This window comes from Plectropomus leopardus, chromosome 16, assembly GCF_008729295.1.
Source record: "Plectropomus leopardus isolate mb chromosome 16, YSFRI_Pleo_2.0, whole genome shotgun sequence".
Lineage (NCBI taxonomy): Eukaryota > Metazoa > Chordata > Actinopteri > Perciformes > Serranidae > Plectropomus > Plectropomus leopardus.
Genome location: NC_056478.1, coordinates 2245037 through 2267663, shown reverse-complemented (window position 1 = coordinate 2267663; position 22627 = coordinate 2245037). Strand labels below are relative to the sequence as shown.

General features: G+C 40.3%; 1 protein-coding gene across 1 annotated transcript in view; it reads right to left on the bottom strand.

The window, feature by feature from the left end:
- ches1 (checkpoint suppressor 1) overlaps positions 1 to 22627 on the bottom strand; it is an 85217-nt gene that overhangs the window by 22829 nt on the left and 39761 nt on the right. Inside the window, exon 3 of the mRNA XM_042503177.1 lies at positions 5963 to 6114. Coding sequence (XP_042359111.1) covers positions 5963 to 6114 — 152 coding nt within the window. The remainder of the gene's footprint in view (positions 1 to 5962; positions 6115 to 22627) is intronic.

The window sequence follows — 22627 nt, the reverse complement described above, 5'->3', positions numbered from 1 at the left end:
AAACCATTCACCGTCATTACACTTCATAACATAATATTCTTGAGAGCGAGTGCTCTTGAGAGAAATATTGTGTCGTATTGATTGGACCGACTGCGATACGGGACACAAGGAGAGGAAACTCTTCTTCTTCTGTGTTCGTACACGGACTGTACGTTTCATTTACAGCTTCTATACGAACTTTATACTTTCTACAAATAATAACCTTTAAGCATTTTGTGTGTTTAAATCTTTAACGGTGTTGTGGTTTACGGAGCATATATGTTAAACATCAGTTTTACAATCAGCAGCAGCTCTGCACCATCAGCAGCAGCTCTGTGATAAGCAGCAGCTCTGTACCATCAGCAGCAGCTCTGTGCAATCAGCAGCAGCTCTGCACCATCAGCAGCAGCTCTGTGATAAGCAGCAGCTGTGTACCATCAGCAGCAGCTCTGTGCAATCAGCAGCAGCTCTGTACCATCAGCAGCTGCTCTGTACCATCAGCAGCAGCTCTGTACCATCAGCAGCAGCTCTATGATCAGCAGAAGCTCTGTACCATCAGCAGCAGCTCTGTGATTAGAAGCAGCTCTGTACCATCAGCAGCAGCTCTATGATCAGCAGCAGCTCTGTACCATCAGCAGCAGCTCTGTGCAATCAGCAGCAGTTCTGTACCATCAGCAGCAGCTCTGTACCATCAGCAGCAGCTCTATGATCAGCAGCAGCTCTGTACCATCAGCAGCAGCTCTGTACCATCAGCAGCAGCTCTGTGATTAGCAGCAGCTCTGTACCATCAGCAGCAGCTCTGTGATCAGCAGCAGCTCTGTACCATCAGCAGCAGCTCTATGATCAGCAGCAGCTCTGTACCATCAGCAGCAGCAGCTCTGTACCATCAGCAGCAGCTCTGTGATTAGCAGCAGCTCTGTACCATCAGCAGCAGCTCTGTGATTAGCAGCAGCTCTGTACCATCAGCAGCAGCTCTGTACCATCAGCAGCAGCTCCGTGTGACTGAGGAGGTTTAAGAACCATACAAGTGGTTTTCATGTTGTAGTCCATTAGCAACCAGTTGTGCGTGCTGTACATGCTGCGTGTGCTTCACGTCGCTGCTGGCCAATTTCTGCAGCACATCATAAATTCTTAAATTGATTTCCATTTGACTTTCCAGGCAGCCGCAGCTTTCCATTCATTTTAGGAGTGATATGTTTTCAGTAAACTGAACATCTGTGTGCCACTTTCTGTCAGAGGAAAAATCTTAAAGGAAAACTTCACTCCCCAAAATGTCTATTTTTATATCAGTTACTCACCCCGTGTTACTTTGAGTTTGCCTTGTTTGTGTCTGCAGTGAACAAACAGTCCAAAAACTGAGAAAAGTCTGATGAATTGAGGTCAAAGGTGAGCATTTTTAACAAAAGCTAAACTACATAAAAACAAACTCTCAACAAAACTCTCAGTAAACCCGTGCAGTTTAATCCAAGTCTCACTCATCAGTCGTGCGCTCAGTGCTTCAGAAACATGCATTTTCAGAAATAACTGAAAGCCAAACTTTACTGACAAAAAACGTTATTTTACGTCACTGAACTCAGGAGCTGCTGGTCTACAGCTGCCTCCGTCTGTGAGTTTGGGCAGTTCACGGACCCTTTTGAAGTCGCTGCATTTATTATTAATTCACAAAAAATACTGCCTTTTTTGAGGGGCTTAAGATGTTCAGAAAGACACAAAACTTTGCACTCCCATCAGAACTGGTGAAAAATTGAATTTTTTTATGGGCTTGGTACTTGGTAGTAAAGAAACAGTTTGGTAGTGCTTCTGTGTGTTTCACCTAGATTTACCAAAACTAGGAGGTTTATCCCAAGTCTTAAAAAAAACAAAATATGTTACAGAAAAAAGACTCTATTTTTAGCATTTATTTAGGGTCATTTTCTTGTTTCTTTTATTCATTTATTTACTTTTTTCCTTTGTGGTTATCTTCAGGTGATTTTAGTGTTTTTGTTTTGTAACTGGACAGCCTGATGTGGAGGATTTATGTCCTTCACCTTAAAATGTTTCATAAAACTTAAAAATGTTTGTCCAGGGAAAAAAAGCATCTCAAAATGTGACCTTGGACTTTGGGAAACTGTGATGTGCATTTTCAGTTTCAACTATGACTTTTTATAAAACAAACAACGAATTAAGAACATAACTGTCAGATGAAGTGCTGACTGAAATAATTGTTGTTAATTGATAGGACAGCACGGGTGTGAAAGGGGGAGAGAGGGGGGATGACATGCAGCAAAGGGCCGAAGCTGGAATCGAACCCGCTGCGGCGAGGACACAGCCTCTAAAGATGGGGCGTCCACTTATCCACTGAGTCACAGGTGCCCCAGGTATTATATTCTTGTTTTTTTTGTTTGTAGTTGGATTTATGTCCTGTACCAGAATTTTTAAAATAAATTTTAATAACTTTAACAATATCTTATGACCTTGGACTCTGAGAAATATTCTATTTTACAAAATTTTATGGACCCAACAATGAATTCAGAACATAACTGTCAGATTAAATGATAATTGTTAGTTGCAGCCCTAAACTGCCAGAAAAGTAAGATCTCTCACACACACACACACACACACACACACACACACACACACACACACACACACACACACACACACACACACACACAGAGCTCTCCAGGAGCTGCATCACGAGAAATGGACTCTCCTCACTTTCTCCCTCGTTTCCTGCTGTGTGTCACAATGCAAATGAACCCCCCCCCCTCCCCTCCTCCTCCTCCTCCTCTCTTCCTCACTTCACCCCGCCTCCCCCCTCCCTCCCTCCCCATGTTCCGAATCCGGCCTCCAATTTGTTCCACTTCCCCATACCTCATTGTTCAAAATGACACTTTTACATTTTATGGTGAACCAATTATTCTGTCTTACACAGTCCGCTGGCTCTGCAAGCCAACCTGCCCGGATCAACTGGGGAGCGCGGTGGTGGTGGTGGTGGTGGTGGTGGTGGTGGTGGTATGCAGAGAGAGAGAGGGAAAGAAAGAAAGAAAGAAAGAAAGAAAAAGAAGAAGGAAGGAAAAACCGACTAATGGTAGCTCTCGCTGACATATCCACAGGGATGGGCAGCGGAGCCGGAAACTGAGAGGTTAGTGGAGGGAGAGGTCAGGAGAGGAGAAACAACACAGGTGTGTGTGTGTGTGTGTGTGTGTATGTGTGAGGGGTCGAGAGAATGAATGAAGTGAATGTAGACAAAAGAGGGTTTAATTGAATGATAAAGTGTCGAAGAGAGAGAGAGAGAGAGTGAAAAGAGCGGAGGGAGAGAAGGAATAAATCACAGCAGGGATAAATAAAGAAAGACGGAGCGCCGGGTGCCCCGCGAGTCGTAATGTACGCCCGAGGACGAGCGGGGAGGGTGCGAGGGACATTAAACCAGGAGACAAGAGAGACGAGAGGAGCGGAACGGAGGAGGCAAAACAGGGGGGTGGACAGGATGTGGTGGGGGGAGAGAAAGAAAGAGAGAGAGAGAGTGTTTTTACCTGCGATGTGCCTGAGGGGGGAGGAGAGAGGAGGAGGGGGGAGGAGAGAGGAGGAGGGATGGAAGTGTTGCTGCATGAAAACAGCGTGCAAAAAGATTTAAGGAGCGGACGGGGCGGGTCAGCTATATAACGCCTGGGGCCAGGTGGGAGGAGAGAGAGCGACAGATGGAAGGAGAGAGAGAGGAGGAGAGGAGGAGAGGAGGAGAGGAGGAGAGGAGGAGAGGAGGAGGAGTACGCTCTGTTTGCCTTAAAGCTGCAACTCCAGATTTTTTTAAATTTATGTTTTGATCATTTATTCTGTGAGGGAAAAATAAATCAGACAGTAGTGGAAAAAAAGCTTGTTTTAATCTCTCAACGCCGGAGTTTTTAGTCCAAAATAATCAGCCTAAAACCCAAAGATGTTTAATCTAGATTGATATATGCGACTGGATTTCTTAATTTGATACAATTCTGATTCAGAAAGTCTCATTTGAAGTGAATTAATTAAATTCTCTTACATCTGAAAAATATCCTGCACCACAAGGCCTGGATTTCCTTTATTTTCTGCTTTTTTGTTCTTCTTTGTTTGTTTTAGAGTTTTACTTTTTTTGTGCTCATTATTTATTCATTTATTTATTTATTTTTGTAGTAATTTTTGCTCATTTTTGGGCCATGTCTTATTAACCTGGTGTTATCTTCTCCCCGTGTTTTTGAAAGAAATTAAACTAAGCTGCTCGGGTTTTAAAGGGTTAAAGCAACGACTGCAAACTATTCTTTGGATTTATGTTTGATAATTTAGTCTGTGAGGGAAATATAAATCAGGCAGAAGTGAAAAAATGCTTGTTGCAATTTCTCTACATCTGAGGTGACGCCTTGGAATTAATTTTTGTGTGAAAAACAGCAGAAACCCGAAGATATTTAACCCTTTAGGGCCCCCTTTAATATTACAAAAATATGATATGATTTTCTACTTTCATTGAGTTTATTTTTAAATCAACATCAGTCTCAAATAATAATTATTGTCATGATGCCAATGTTTTAAGATTAAAAAAAAAAACTAAATCTTGCCAAATTTTGGCAAAATGTAATACATGGGATACATGAAATAACACTATTTTAAGCTCAGAGTGGTTACTTTTCCTGATATGATGATGTGTTCAAAAACTGTCGGAATTATAAAAATTCAATGATAATTTCAATTTTTACAGTTTTGGACTTTGATAAATTGTGTAATTTTGGCTTTTTTTTTTAAGGGAAAAAATTCCAAATCACAACTTGGTTGTGGGGTCTGAAATCAAAGTTTCAGTTAAATCAGGAAAATAATCCAGTCAAAGCTCATGAGGTGACAGATATGTCACTTTTTTAACCCCTAAAACCATAATTTTTAATGTAGACACACAGAAGCAGTGCTCATAAGACACAGCAACACAGTCACAGCACCCGAAACTTTGTCAGGGTGCACAGCACGCCATGTCACAGGGAACCACCAATCACAGCTCGAGTTTCTCACTGAAGTGCAGGACTTCTTAAAACTGATAAAGTGACGGTTATCTCATACTATGAACCCGCAAATTTATTGTTTCGATGAGACCTCAAAAGCGAGAGCGACGTCTTTGCAGAAAGCGAGCGTTCCCGAGCACTTGTTTTGTTTGTTTGCTTGTTTTTAGGTGCGACGGCTTCGCACTGAGATAAACAAACTTCAACTTACGGAGCGCTGCAAGGTCATGTGACAAAAAAACAACCAATCACAGCTGCCAGATATCTCAGAGTTCAGTCTGTGATAAAGATACAGAGGGAGTCGATGATTTCGGTGCCGGGCTGAACAGAGTTTAATATCTGCCCCGCAGGTAATATTTCAGGTCTAAAACACACTTAAAAGTAGAGCTCAACCGATTTTTGAGACCGATACACAGTTTATAGTGGAAAAATAATTACCATTATAGTGAATTTTTGAGCTGTAATGAGAAAAAAGAGAATTTCTATGTGGATTGTGTGCTGATTTTGCACCAATTTAACTATGCAAAAGTACTCAGCTTTCTTAATAATTCAAATAAATACACATCAGTACTGTTTGGTCTTTGCTGGCAATTTAAATACAGAATAAATACAATAAAATAAATAGCTAAATAAACATCAGTACTGTTCAGTATCAGTCTGCTGAACAAGTTTTTTCTGCATTATATGGTCTGTAAAAGAGTAAAAGAAGTTTTCTTATCGGCGCATATCGGAAAAAAACTATATGCCGATGCCGATATGCTACGATATGTCCGTGAAAGGCTGATATCGGACGATAATGTCGGCTGACTGAACAATCAGTTGGGCTCTACTTAATCAGCTCAGAGTAAGTAGCGCTGGTTATGGTCGCTTAGCAACATCACACACAAGCTGCCTCCACGTCCTGAATGGTGGCAGAGCGGACAGCAGCCGGCCTAATGTTTGAGCCCTCGCTCATCAATCGATCGATCAATCACTGCTCGAATGGGTCTTACCTGTGGTGAAATGTCTGAGGCAGGGTGGGAGGAGAGGTGGAGGGCGTGGCCAGGCTGGGCGAGTAGGGATGGTACGGTGTCTTCTTGAGCGCCTGGATCAGGTTGTGCCTGTACTCGGGATCTATGGACCACAGGGAGCCTTTGCCTATGCTCTGAAAGACAGAGGAGAGCGACGTTACCGGGGGAGACGCTCAGAGCGCATCACACACACACACACACACACACACACACACACACACACACACACACACACACACACACACACACACACACACACACACACACACACACACACACACACACACACACACACACACAGACAGGAGCCAAACACACACACACAAGCTCAAAGTCCAGACCGTTATTTACCAAAGCACCTGTACACACAGCCGCCAAACACTCGGAGCAATGAGAATTCATACAGTGTTCCTACAGCTCACAGCCAGCCGACTTAAGACTTTTTCAGACTTTTTTAATGCCACTCAGAATAAAGAGTAAGACTGATTTCACTATAAACTAAACTGGGGAAAAAAAACCTTGACACCAAGGACTTTGGGTTAGGGAGATTTTTTATAACTATAAATATTAAATATTAAAAAAATAATAGAAATCATGACCTTTGGGTGACAGCAATGCATGTGACATTCTGTGAATTTTTCTTTCTTTTTTTTATAAAGTTACCTATTATTTTGAGATTTAACAACGCAATGCAATGCAATAAAGACTTTTTAATGCCAAAGACTGATTTCACTATAACCAGACTGGGGAAGAAAAAAACAAAAAAAACGAAAAACAAAATCCTGACCACAATTAATTATGGTTAGGGAGAATTTTTTCTCTAAATATTTAATATAAAACATGATTTTTGGGTGACAGCAATGCAAGAGGTATTCTGTGAATTTTTTTTCTTTATTTTTAAAAGTTACTTAGATTTAAAAATGCAATGTCAGAAAAAAATCACAAAATCATAGTTTTTTTTAGCACTTTTATGACTTATGAAAAACTAATGTAAGACATTTTCAGACTCATTAAGGCCTTATTTTTGGATTTATTAATTTAGTGCCTTTTAGGACTTTTTTAGGATCCGCGGGGGGCCTGAAACTCATCCTACATCAATATTTCCAAACCTCTGCCTCCGCTCGGAAAGAAATCTGGAGGCTTTTTCTCTGATTAAGACACAGGGAAACTCTTTAACTTTTTCCACTCCAGAGGCGATGATGGTGTGTATTTTTAGATCAAAGCTGCTTCCCTCTCACCTAATGAAGCTGTCGGCTCCCAATCGGAGTGAAGCCAGCCTATAGATTATGGAGGAGAGGAGGGATCTCAGACGGGCCACCGCGAAAAAATACGCTCCTCGTCTCTATCTCGCTCAGCCCCTCTGCACGCTTTCATCTGCCTTGTCATCTGAACGTGGCGAAATCTGGAGTTTGTGTTCGGCAGAGAGCGATAATGGCAGGAGGAGGGGGAGAGAGAGCGGGGTAAATATAAAATTAAAGCCGTCCTGCCTCGTGTTCGGCTCGCTTTGTAGTGCTCTGTGATGTGATGCAGGTACAGGCTGCAGGGAGGGGAGATGTCATGACTGCGGGCTCTGATTTCTGCAAATACTGCGAGGAATCTATTGAGAGGGAAATGTCAGAGACGCCAGAGCCGTGGGCATTAATTGGAGAGAGACTCTAAAACCTGAGGAGCGTTTTGTTAGAAGAAGATGAGAAATAAACTCCTGACTGCTTCTTTACGTCAGTGGATCACTCAGATACTCTTTACTTGTACAAATTTAACTACATTTTTATCTTAATGTGTTTTTTCTATTGTACATACTGCATCTTTATATTGTACTTTAATCAATTTATTATTATTTAATTAATTAATTATCATGTGTTTCAGTTCACATGATAGGTGTCGAATGAAGTAAATAAAAAAGGTATTACATAAAGTACTCTATTAGTATTTGTATCACTTTAGGGGTACTAGTATTGTAATTTTTAAAAAATAATTCCAGGTACTATTTCTGAAAAATTTTTTAGCTGTTTTTCCAGTAAATTATTCAATAATTAATGAGGGAAAAAAAAGCCAAAGTACCTCAATTAAAAAAAACATAAAAATAAAAATAATAATAATTAATTATCATGTGTTTCAGTTTTATTATTATTATATCGAGTTTTGCAGAATTAAGTTTTCGATGCTTGTCATCAGTATCATATTAATCATTCTGTGACCACCATGACTGACTGTGCTGCCTCTGCTTCACTTCTAATAAATATACTGGAAAAAAAGCACAAAGGTGTCATTTTAGGAGTAAAAAAAGGTCAGAAATTCAGAAAGTTCAGAAGTTATTGCTACTTCCAGTTTAGTGTCAGAGCAACATTTAGGAGCAGCTCCTTAGTGATCACGTTATCGATCAGGCGTGTGCTGAGGAGCCGAACCGAGACCACCAAAAGATTTCACCTGAAAAAAACAACCCTGATGTTTTCTCACTTATATCTTATTCTGCAAAAACCTTTCATAGTAATAATTATTCTAATTTTGTGTGAAATCTTTAATATGCCCTGAAGCAAATTATCTTTAATATCTCTGAAATTTAAATAAGGATGAAAAAAAAGGTTTGCACATGTAAGGAATTTAAAAAAAAAGGATTTGAAACATTTTGTCAAAAGTCTCGTTTGTCTCCCGATGTGGACGCCCGGTGAATCGGTGCGAATCGGTGCCAGCGCTCGCGCCGCTCTCTGACCTTGTCACAACGCGAGAAGCTAATAGGATGTGTGTGCACCGTTGATTTGTGTCCCCCCCGTCTGGATCTTTGCATTAGTATGTGAGCCGTGTTGAACGTGCGCCATATGTGCCGTGTTTTGCTGAGTGTGTGTGTGTGTGAACGGGGGTGAGTGTGTGTATGGCAAGTTCCCTAGGGAGTGTGATATTACCCAGCGTGGTGTGCTCCTGGGAGTGCTTCTATTACTGCCAGCAACGCCTCTCCTGGAGAGCATGATATTACACACACATACACTCGCTCCCACAGAGGTGACCCCCACTGGGCCAAATTTCCCCTCGCACCTCCAGCCCGCCAGCCGTTTGTGTGTGTGTATATATCTATATGTGTGTGTGTGTGTGTGTGTGTGGACTGTCTGCTGGCTTGCCAGCCGATTAAATCGATGCTCTCTACAGAATCTCTATCTGCCAGGGCTCCGCTTCTCACAGCCAATCAAAACGCTCAATCTGTAGACCCCCTGGTCAGTAGGCCAATCACAGGGCGCCGCTCAAAGGAAGGGTCTGTCACCTGAGTTATAGCGGTCGCCTTGGCAACAGGCATCATCTGGGCTTGGAAGCGAGAAGAGGTGAAATGGACTTTTTTTTCATTTTCTGACAAATTCACAAAGTTGAAGACAAAAAAAAAATAAAAATCACAAAAACTATCTGAGGTCAGAGATTAGTTTCCAGTTCTCAGCTTCGATACAGTGCGACACAGATTTCAACTAGGTGTCCACAGATTTTCGGCCAATTATCTGTATCTGCATTTTGTTTTAATGATCGGCAATAAAATGAATGAATTAAAAAGTGCAAAGAAAGTGTCAGCATGTGAGTGAAACTCTGTGAAACCACAGGGAGCTTTTTTAACATCAAACATTACTTTATGCTAACATTAACGCAAGAGGCATTTGTTAAATTGTTTTTTTCCTTTTACTTGGTGATCTGGGGATAAAACGGTTAAATAAAAATCCTACTCCCCATGTCATAGGATTTTGGGAGACTTTGAGAGATTGAATTAAGACATATTAACACCAATTTAGGTTTTTAGATTAATAATTTCAATAGTTTTCAGGACGTTTTAAGATTCAGTGACACAGTGACCTTTGACTTTTGACCATTAAAATCTAACCAGCTCATCTTTACACCCAGGTGGATATTTGTGCTAAATTTGAAGAAAGTCCCTCAAGGCGTCCACGAGAACGGGCCAGACAAACGGAGAACCTAAAACCATAAAAATGGGACGCCTCCTGAACCTCGGCGCGCTCTGGACTTTCACCTGAAACCGTGATCTCCGTTTAAACGTTACTCTCTGCCGCCCCTCTGATCCCATCTGCTCCCTCTGCTCTGACTCGAGCGCTGCTCTCTGGATGATGTGTTTATTTGTGTTGCATCTGTGTGCTGGAAAATAGTCACATCATCACTGTAGTGTTTGCAGCTAAAGAGCAGGATTACACAACAAATAATCCAAACCCCGACTCCTGCTTTAAGAAACATCTCATGCAGCATGAAGCCGGCGCTGCGTTAGAGTTTAAACTGCAAGTTTAAGCAATATTACACTTTAAAGAAACTGATTTAATTAGATGTATCTGTGTCACTACAGCAGTTTGTAGTAGTTGTGATTCAGACAGCGGCAGGTTTTATTCGCCTCGCTGTTATAAAACCGCCGTGAGTAATGTACAGATTATTTTCATGATGGAGAAAACATACACACTGTGACTCGTCCCGGACACGTCACGGTGTGAGTGAGAAAGGGGAAGACGGAGGAGACAAAGGCAGAGAGACAGGGAGAGATGATTGTGTGTTGCCAACATCTGTTTCCTGTGTTATATAAGCTGTGGGGGCTGGTCTCTGCTGGAAATGGGAGATATTAAAAAGTCCTGCTGCCGCTGACCCCGCTCGTAACACCACACTACTGCTACCGCATTCCTATCTGCACCATTATCGGCTCACACATACGGTCACATATCACACATGAACTGTGTTATCAAAATACGGCAGGACGGTTCATTAAACGCAGCTGAATGCACAAAAATACAGCAATACAGCAAGAGAACTTTATCATTTAAACTATTCAAACATGTTTATTTCATTAAAAAGAAAACGTACTCATATACTTTAATGGGTTTAAAGGAATAGTTTGACATTTTGGGATTATTCTTCACTTTCTTGCAGAGAGTTAGATGAGAATAGAGACGCTCTCGTGTCTAAATATGAAGCTACAGCCAGTTAGATTAGATTAGTGTGAATATAAAGTTTATTTCTGCCTGTGAGATAAAAAAAAAAAAAAATTGTGATAAGCAACTTGGTGAAAAACTTTCTCAAAATAATGAGGGTTTTTTTTAAAGAAAAAACAAAGAAACTTAATTATCTCAAAATAATAAGAAACTTTATCAAAATAATGGCTTGTATTGAAAGAATGAGTTAATATCTCAAAATAATGACATAATAGCTAAAACAAAAAGTGACTTGCTTATCTCATAATAATGACTTAGGATCTTAAAATAAACTAAAACCTTCTAAAAACACTGACGTAACATCTCAAAATAATGGCGTAGTATCTCAAAAATAACATTTTTTAAAAGTAACTTGTCTCAAATAATGAGAAACTGTCTTAAGATATTGACTTAATAATAATAATAACTTTATTTATATGGCACCTTTAAAAACATCTGTTTACAAAGTGCTTTGACAGACAAAGCAAAAGACTTAACATCTCAACATAATGAGAAACTTTAAAATATTGAATTAATATCTTAAAATAATGACTTAGTTTCTCAAAATCAGAATATTTTCAAAACAACCTACCTTGAAAAAATGATATTTTAGTACCTCAAAATAATGAGAATTTATTTAAAGTAATGACATAATATCTAAAAATATAAAACACTATGCTGACTCAAATTTTTGAGAAAGTTCCACATTATTTTGAGATACTAAGTCACTGTTTTTATTATCACTTATTTTAATCATTTCATTATTGTTTTCATCACACTTCCATACGTGAAGACTGAAACAGGGAAAGTGTTGTGCCCGGCTCTGTTCAAAGGAAACAAAATCTGCCTTCCAGCGTCTCTAAAGCTCACTAATCAACACATTATATTTGTTTGTTTAATGTAAACAAAAACAGCTAAATGTAAAAATGATGGGTTTTGGTTTTATGTGGGTTTACTCCTCTTTTTAAACAAATGTAAGTTGTTGTTTTTACGCTGTATATCGATCAAACAGAGCCTGAAAGGTGCACATCTAATCGATGTCGATGATATTTCAATCTAACTTTCAGCAAAACAGCACATTTCCCAAAATGTCAAACTGTCTCTTTAAGGCTGACAAAATTCTAAATTTTAATAACTGTCAACAAAACTCATAAACAGACCAAAACACTGAATAAATGCCACAGTACTAACAAGTTTGAGAGCCTAAAGCCTGATATATCTTCTGCCTCTGAGCCACAGAGCTCCACTGTCGTCCAAAAACGGTTAAAAACACATCAACGAGACACATACTGACATGCCGCTTTTCAAATCGAGCACAACCACTGTAGTTTATTTTGACTCAGTCACACAAACACCATCCTGCTGCTGTAAATACTCACTGGAGCACCACACGTGTATTCATCCACAGCTGAAAATAGTCCCCAAACAAATTCACACTTTCCTCCCGTCTGAGTGATGTTTACTAAAAACTACACTGCAGCTGTTTCGGTAAATGAAACTTTATATTTATATCCTTATTTTTAAACAGACTCACAACCTCAGCAGGAACCAGTTGACCTGAAGAAATATTTCACTGTTGGAAAGATGATCTTTTAACCAAACTGGGCCGTCTCTGCAGCAGAAAGATGCAAATACTAAAAAAAAAATTGTGCTACACGACCAGAGAAGACTGAGAAGAAGGATGCTTTTGCTGAAGAGGAAAACCTACAACTACCAGAATGCACTGCGCTGCACCTGACCAATAAACGCTGGGTTTCCAGCTTCTTCCCACAGTCCAGAGACATGCGGGTTAACGGGTGACTGGTGTCTGTCGGTGGGAATGAGAGCGTGACAGGTCGTCTGTCTCTATGTGTCAGTCCTGTGACAGTCTGGAGACATGTCCAGGGTCCAGCCCCTCTGCGACCCTTACCGGGACAAACGGTTACAGACGACGAATGAATGAATGAGCTACTGTCAGATCACAGATTTCGATACACTACACTCTAATTACATTTAATAAAACACAATCATAAGGAAGTTAAATAAAGATCTTTTAGAATGAAATTTAGACCACATTTATATGGAAACGATTTCTGGAGAAAACGGCAACCTTTAGCCCGTTTTGGAGGTTCATTTACACGGCACCGGCGTTTTGTGTGCCTGGAAACGGTAAAGATTTCGAAATGGGTTCCTGAGTACAAACTTTTGAGAACGCCACAGTTTTCGTTGTCTTGTAAACTGGCAATACGGAGTTTCCTCTGACAACCGGGACTTTTTGCACATGCGCATTACAGTCTCAGTCGATAGCGCGAGTAGGTGGACAACAACAATGGTGGACTCCCGAACGCTGTTTGCGCCGCTCACCCTCCTTAATTTAACGGCGCTACTGCAGCAAAGTGTAGATTTACCGCACCATCACTTTGATCAGCGGAGACGCATCACTCACATGCACCAACTACTAAGTCCACCTTTATGCCGACGAAAGTACAAATACACACACACAAATGTTCGTGCGTTAGCCTTCTTTGTATGTTTACATCTCACCGCTCTGTAGAAGGAAGTGTGTGTGTGCGCATGTGCGTTCTGTTTCATGCATACTACAGTGTTTTTTGTCGTTTTTGCGGATCTGTGTGCACAGCGTTTGCTTTCAAAATAATATTTTAAGTCACACTGGTGCTCTGAGGTCCCAAAATGTGACTAAATGGTCAGAGTCTGCAGCTCTGCAAAAGCCCTGGTTTTTGTGTGTGTGCGTGAGAGAGCTATATAAAAGAGCGAGAGAACGAGAACGCCAGTGACTTATAAACACAAGATGATAACTTACACTCCTAATTTTGCCTAATTTCATGACTTTTCCAGGTTTCCCATGACCACGGGAACACCGACTGCAGCAAACACCACTCACCACTTTACAGCTTTAATAGTTTCATCATAATCAACAGTGGCATCAGAATACCGTAAAGTCCCGTTTATAAAGTTCATATCGACTTTTACAAGACGAGGAAGTAAATATTGTTTTCAGGGATTAAAAATGACGTATCATGCAGAGAGAGCACAGATCCGCCGCTGTCCGTGCAGAGAAACATGCGTAAGAGGCTTTGTTGTCCTGAGCACTTTCATGTGCAATATGACTTAACCTAAACGACCGATCTGAAGTATTACGGCCGCATATCATTTCATGATGGACATCAGCGTAAAAGCATCAACCCTGGCTGCGTTTAAGCCGTATTAACGCAGTGATACACGGATCCTTTTTACTTACTGTGCAGCTGCAGATAAACAGAGGATTAATGATATAGAAAAATGCAGGAGGAAGTACAGCGCAGACCAGATCCGTGTTTGAACACCAATTAAGATATTCAGTACAGTCGAGCAAAAACAATATGAGGCCTGTTGTTCAGAAATGAAGCTGAAGCGTGACTGTAATACGCACTCAGAGAGAATTACAGCAGAGGATGCAAATGCTCCAACAGCGAGAGGAGCTTTTGAAGAGGAGAGAGGCAGAAAAGAGGGAGAAGACGCAGAAGAAGAAGAGGAGGGGGGTATTTTCTTCTGATCAAGTTGTTTGATACGAGCCATTTCTGTTCTCGCTGAAGGCCGTTTGACAACAAAGTCACGGCGGGACAAAGACGCCCCGTCGGGTGTGAAAGTTACCCGTCCGTTGGACAACAGCATTATTTTGTCTCTATGTAGATAAACGGAGCAGAGTAATCCTCTACAGGTGTCACGAACTGACCTGTTTCCCATGTGGGTCTAAATTAACCCTTTAAAACCTGGGTAAGTTCAGACCCTTTGAAACCAGACCACATTGGTTTGATTTCTTTCTAATACATGGAGAAAAAGGCGATGACCAACTTGGCAAGAAATGTCCAACAAATTGTTTAAAAGCTTTTTTCTTTCTTTTTTGCTCCTTTTGACATAATTTTCGTATTTTAATTTTTTCTTTTGTTAATTTTTGGGCCGTGTGTTGTTAAGTTACTCGCTGCCTTCTCCCCAAGTTTCTGGAAGAAATCCAACCGAATTCCTCAGGTTTCAAAGGGTTAGGTAAAGTTTGTGCCTGTTTGCATTCAGACATTTCAGTCTTTTGTGTTAGATTTACTATCCAATCACGGATATAAAACAGAAGTATTACTACATATACATATAAGTAAGTACTGAATGTCTGTACAATCAGCACAGTTTACAGAGGTTTAATCTGCTTTTACAATAAATGAGACAGATGCAAAGTCACACTGATTTTGGCTTTTGAGCACCAAAATCCTTCCTGAAATTCACTCAAAATTGGAGATATTGCGTTCACGAAAATGAGACGGATGCAAGGTCACACCGACGTATGAAAACCCAAAATCTTATCAGTTCATTGTTGAGTCAAAATGAATGTTCATGCCAAAAAAAAAAAAAAAAAATTCCTCAGGCTGCTTTTGAGATATAGCGTTCACAAAATGAGACATACAAGGTCACAATGACCTTGACCTTTAACCACCAAAATCTAATCAGTTCATAGTTGAGACCAAGTGGATGTTTATGCCAGATTTCAAGAAGTTCTGTTGAAGTTTTACATGAGTTGGTGCTTTAACAGGAAATGACACAGAGGCAATGTCACACTGACCTTGACCTTTGAGCACCAAAATCTAATCAGTTCATCCTTGAGTTTAAGTGGATGTTTGTGCCAAATTTGAAAAAAAATCTTTAAGGTGTTTTTGAGATATTGTGTTCAAAGAATGATACAGACAAAGTCACAGTGACCTTGATCTTTGACCAACAAAATCTAATCAGTTCATCCTTGACTTCAAGTGAACGCTGGTGCCAATTTGTAAAAATTCCCTTGAGGCATTCTTGAGATATTACATTCATGAAAAAGTTTTTTAAAAGTTCACAATGATCTTGACCTTAACCTTTGACCACCAAATCTTACTCAGTTCATTGTGAGGACTAGATGAGGTTTGTGTCAAATTTGAAAAAATCCCCTCTTATCATTCTTGAGATGCTGCATTCACTAGAAAGTGATGGATGCAACTTCATGCTACCCTTGACCTTGGATCACCAAATTCTAATGAATTCATCCTTGAGTCCAAATGGATGTTTGTGCCAAATTTGAGGAAATTCCATCCAGGAGATATCATATTCACGAGAATAGGATGGACAACCCGAAAACATGCTGCATCTGGCTACAGCTATCACCTGTGTGAAGGCATGCAGATAAATTCAGGACAATCAGTGAAAAACTTCAAAGGTCATTTACAAACACCAAAGACATTTCAAGGTTCCCTCAAAGACTCGATCCTGCTGGTATGAAAAATATTCTGTCCACAGTCTTCACAATATGTGTCACTATCTTAAACTAAACTACTATCACTAAACTTAAATCTGCGACTGGAATATAATCCCAAATGCGAAAGTCTCAGAAGTAAAAACACTGATTACACGAGAGCCACAAACTGAGCCGAGTCCGATGTAAGCAGCTCCCACAGCACCTCTCACTTAGCAATTAATTTCAGCGAGGTCCGCTGGGTTTTTGTCCTTCATGAGATTGTTGTGGTGGCATCAATTTTCACGTCCGTGAAAGTTCTCCGCGGACACTGCTGAGTGCCAGCCTTACAGATGTTTAAATTACTTCCCTCAGGCTATACTGAACAAATGGTATGTGACAAGGGGGCTCGTCCTCATACTAATGACTCACAATGACAGACAAACATTACAAAAAAGACGCCGCACATAGTTTCTAATAGCTTGTTAAAGGTCCAGTGTGCAGGATTTAGGGGGATATAATGGCAGAAATGGAATATAATATAATAAGTCGGTTTTATTTAGTGTATAATCACCTAAAAATATGAGTTGTTGTGTCTTTGTTGCCTGAGAACAAGTTTTTTATATCTACAAAGGGAGCACCATGTTTCTCCAGCAGCCTGAAACGTTCAGACCAAACAAAAGCTCGAGATAGGAACATTCATATTTTTGTGTCAGTTACCGTAGTTAGAAGCCTCTCCGTGTTCTGCAGTTTTGGAAAAACACACATTTTTCAGAAAATATAATTGCTTTATTCGGTGTTTTAACTGGTTTTAATTATCTGGTCCATTTGTTTTGAAGAGGAAAAGACCTCTGTGGATAATTCAGCTCCCGGTAAAAACCTCCTGAACACTGAAGGAATTCTAACCAGAGGAAGCTTCAGCTGGTTGCAATCTGCAATCCTCACCACCAGATGCCACTAAATCCTTCACACGGCTCCTTTAACCCTCCTGTTATGTTCATTTGTCATTATAATAACAATATTCCTGACTGACCGGGCTCATGTGTAATCATCCAAAAGTTGTCAGAAATCACAAAATCATCATCAAAAACATAAAATCAAATCATAAAGAAAACAAATAAAAAAATATGACCTAATAAAAATCAAACAAAATCATATAAAAATCATGAAATAAACACTAAAATAATTATCAAACTTCATCGACCGATTCTTGCAGGTCTAATTAATTAATCGATTCATTGTTTGGTCTATAAATTGTCACAAATGTAAGAAAAATGCTCATCACAATCTCCGAGAAGCCAAAGAGACGTCTTCAAATTGCTTAGTTGTTGAACCAACAGACAAAAACCCAAGAAATATCATACATTTGCAACATCATGCATCATTTACTGTCATAAATGACAAAGAAAAGCATCAAACTATCACATTTTTGAAGCCCACAATCAGCAATTATTTGTCTTTTTTGCTAAAAATAAACAAACACTAAAATCATAATCAGATTTTCATGAGTTGCAAATTGATTTTCTGTCCATAAGGGCTGCAACTAACAATTATTTTCACAATTAATCCATTTATCATTCAAATGTCAAAAAATGGAGAAAAATGCTCATCCATTCATCATCCATTTACTACATCATACATCATTTACTGTCATAAATGACAATGAAAAGCAGTAAATTCTCACATTTAAGAATCTTAAAAAATGACACCTGATTATCAGACTCGCTGCACGTGTATTTTCTTTCGATCGATCAATAGTTTCAGCTCTAGTTGAGACTCGCTGAGGGTTTTTGTAAAATAGCATGAAGAGAAAATGTCACCCTCTAGTACAGGCCTACTTTCCCATTCTGAATCCTTATGTCCATTTTTGATCCTAAAGGTTTTCCTTAATGTGTGCAAGTGTTCTTCCACATGCAAACTTTAAATCAGTACAATAAGAAAACTTTAAGACAAATCACTGACGTGTTTGTGGAAGAAAACAGTGAAACTCAATTCATTTTTTGCAGACGCTTCAGATGCAGCGACCTGCTGATAAATGAGTGTAAAAAAAACACCCCAGGCAGACAAATCTCAGCTCGCTCCAGATGCTTCGGCTCACAATGCTGTGAGTTTAAAAAACGTAAAAGAATCAAGGGCGCCTCTCATCTGCACAGGGCAAGGTTAAGTTAGAGGTGACACACTTAAGTGCAACACCGAAAGACTTCACAGCGAGTCTTAGATTACAAAACTGCCTGTTGTCTCTGCTGTGATTTCATAAGAGGCTTTGAGAAACATATCGCTGCATGTTAGTGTGTGTGTGTGTGTGTGTGTGTGTGTGTGTGTGTGTGTTACGACACTGATCTTCTGTGCAGATCCACAAGTCTGAGGGCAACAACACTTGTCATTAAAGGCATGTCATTCAGCGCAGCGAAGAATCCTGTTTGTAAACAAAGCCATGGCAACCGTGGGACGCACACCAGTTCCCCTACACACACACACACACACACACACACACACACACACACACACACACACAAATGCAACAGCGAGCTTATTCTAAACTAGTCCCCATCTTGTCATCTGCCTGGATATGACCCAGAAATACAGTCACTGGAACAAATAGGCCACTGTCATATTAATCTCCACCTCTGTAAATTGATGGAAAGATGATTTGGTGCGTTCACACCGAGTCTTCCTCCATACACCTCCCTCTCTCACCGTGTGTGTGTGTGTGTGTGTGTGTGTGTGTGTATCACTCGCAACGATAACTTGACCTCCCCTTAACCAAAAACCCTCTGCTTTTCTTCTCCTCCGCAGCGAGCAACGAGTAAAAACATAATGCAACATGGAGAGAGAGGAAAAAAAGAAGATCTCAGACCCTGTAATTGCACACTGGATTCAAAAAGACATAAACAGGTAAAGGAAAAAGCAAAGCAGGGAGAAAAAAGCCTTATTCACATGCAGATATTCTCAGTGAAAAGCTTTGAATGGCGGAGTCTGACTGAAAATTACAGAGATTCTGTAATTGCAGCTTCAGATAAAGCGCGGCGCTTGGCAGGTAGAGTAGGAGTCTGCAGAGATGTGCCCTCATTTCTACACCGACACGGCGCTCGCACATGTGTGTGTGTGTGTGTGTGTGTGTGAGAGTCGTTTTAAGCAATTCATGCATGCTCCAGTGTGTGTGTGTGTGTGTGTGTGTGTGTGTGTGTGTGTGTGTGTGTGTACTTGTTTGTTTGTGTGTGAATGTGTGAGAGAGAAAGGGGAATAGGTTTGAAGGGTTAATTAGCGTGCTGTCTTAAACGGTGTGCAGTGACAGGAAGACAAGACAGCCTGTCCTTGCCAAAATCACCTCTACACATGCTGCTCTGCACGCGCGCACGCACACACACACACACACACACACACACACACACACACACACACACAACCATTGAGAATGAGGTTTTCAATTTAGCACAAATTACAGACCAAGCGATACGTTTGGAAAATAAAATATCGTCGTTGTCTGGTGCCAGCCTCTTATCTCCACATTTATTTTTTTTTCCCTTTTTCATTAATTCTCTTGGTCCTCCTCTACGTCTCTCAGTGGGTTTTACCATTTCTCAACCTATGAAATGTCTTTAAAAAAGCTTGTGATTAAACCTCCTTTCTCCACTGGATCCTTTTAAAAAAACACAGCGTTTTTCCTAATAAAATAGCAGTTTTTGAGATGACAGATTAGCGCCCCACGGCAGCAATATATAGTTAAATTGTGTTTAATATGATGTTTTCAGTGCCACAAACATGCAAAAGTAGAAGATCCTCTGATTACCAACAGGTTTGGCATTTGGAGCCACTTTGGTTTGAATTATATCGGCGATAGCGAGACATTGGTGTTAAAAAAACAACAGCAGCAGGTCACATCAGAGGGAACACTTCCAACATGTCACCCAGGGATGTCAACGGTTAACTGTTCATCTGTTAACCACCGTTTTTGACTGGTTACACACGTCAGTCAATTCAAGTCAATCTTATTCATAAAGCCCATTATCACAAACCACAATTTGCCTCAGAGGGTTTTACAGCAAACAGCATCTCTCCGTCCTTTGACCCTCACAGCGCCGGAGGAAAACTTCCAAATAAAACCACGATGACGGAAAAAAAGTCAAATTGTGCTACTCCTCAGATTACTGCGCTGCACATCGCCTGCGTCTTGAGATAGTTGCTCATTCAGCTGTGACCGCTAGTGACGCCGGCCTGACTGAGCAGGTCACCACAGCCGTATACACGATGTTAGAAAAAGTCAAATTACTGTGTTTGTCCGACCAAAACTGAACTTTTAAAATACACGTTAGTCCGACTGAAATCAGACTTAATAAACTAAAAACTAACTTAAACTAACTTAATAAACTAAATTAGCAATTAACAATTAGATATGAAGTTAACATAAATAAAGGTTAATAGTTATATTTACTTACATTTTTTAAGGTAATCAGTTTCCTACATTTTTTTAAGTAAAATCAACTTAAGGCAGAGCGGTAACTGAGGGGTCAGCAGTTCGATCCCCGGCTCCTCCGGACAACATGTCGAAGTATCCTTGGGAAAGATACTAAAGATACTGACACACACATCGGCGTGTGTGTGAACAGTTACTGAGTAGCAGGTGGCACCTTGTACAGTAGCCTTGGCCACCAGTGTGTGAAAGCGCTTTGAGTGGTCAGAGTCTAGAAAAGCGCTAAACAAGTGCAGTCCATTTACCAAATTATGATGTTAGTATTTATACATTTTAAAATTAAAAACATGAAAATCTCTCTGCCGTGTTTGGAACAAAAATGTTTCTTTGGTTTGTATTTGTTTATAACTACAGAACTGCATTTTATATTAGGGAGCTGTTTTTGTTATATGTGCTGCTGAGGACGGGTCAGTCAGGTAAAGCACCATCATTTTTCAAAGTAAAAAAAAAAGTTAGTTAAATGAATTAAAAATGCTAAAAATTAAGAGATTTCTCCCACATTTATACTCTTTTTGCTGCGCTGAAAAACCTACTGAACCATGAATTTTATGAACAGCTACACCCCTCATGCACAAACACATGCACATATGTGCATGTAACATAAAATGAAGACATGCACTCATTCTCCCCCACTCAGCAGCTCTCTCTCTCACACACACACACACACACACACACACAAACACACGCCTCAGTCAGTAAAGCCAAATCAGTTTTCCCGTTGCTACAGCAACAGCATACTTTTATGTCAACTGCAACCCAGTTACTATGGAGATATGTATACAAGAGAAACTCTGCGCCGTTGTAGTCAAGGGCCAGATGACAGCATAGCGTGAGGGCGTGTGCGCGTGCACACCGCACACACACACATGCACACATGAATGCACGCATGCACGCACGTACGCACGCACGCACGCACGCACACACACACACACACACACACACACACACACACACACACACACACACACACACACACACACACACACACCATGTCCTCTTCATCCTTCAACCATTTTGTTCCTTGGCACAAACAATAAAAAGAAGAAGCGTTGAGGTTCACACGCTGGTCAGAAAGCAGCTCCTCCACTATAATCTCAACCAGCTAAACACGCAAAGCCGGCATTGATCCTCGCTGTTTGTCCCCCGCCCCCCCAACACCCTGAGGCACGATGAAATCTAAAGTCTGCTGGCATCTGTGTTATTAAATCCTCCAGTATTAATTTAGCACTAATTGAGTGAGGGATTCATTCCCCGTTTACCCCGAGTGTTTAATGGAGTGAAATCTGGAAAGGAAAGCCGGTATAAAAGACTGTATCAAGACTTAAATCAAAAGCGAAATGCTGCTCCCACCGGGGAAGCGCACAACGTCTGAGTGAAAGAGAACTATGAAAGCAGAGATCATCAACTATTGATAAGGCCGAATCTGGTACAGCTGTAGACAAAATACAGAATATGTTTGACTTCAAGTTGGATATGCCTGCAAACGGCTGATAACTGTCTGCCTGCGAAACAACTCATAACCACACATGATAGAGGAGTAATGGGCTGTATTTACCACCGGGATGGAGTGTTTTTATTCCACCACATACATATTCAGAATATTAGATGAAATTTGGTTAAAAATGATACCCTGCAGTGGTTTGAATTGGGGCATCAGGACAGGGTCAAACTGGCCAATTAGCTCCGCGCACAAAATCAAGCTTAAAAAATGATTATACATTAATAATAATTTCTACTTTCATTGAGTTTATTTTTTTAACCAACATCAGTCCTAATCATAAAAATCAAATATTCATCGATTTTAAGAATTTTAACCCTTTAAATTATCTCAGTCTGGGATATGTCAGTGATCAGCAGCTACATTGACTGTGACAGGTCACCTAGTGGAAACAGCATGTATTTCCTTCATATGCCAAATATGGTCAAAATGACCTCATCAGGTGGAAAATAGTCAAAATGACAAATTCAGAGTCAAAAGCCCAGAATGACACCCAGAAATAATACAAGTCCTGTTT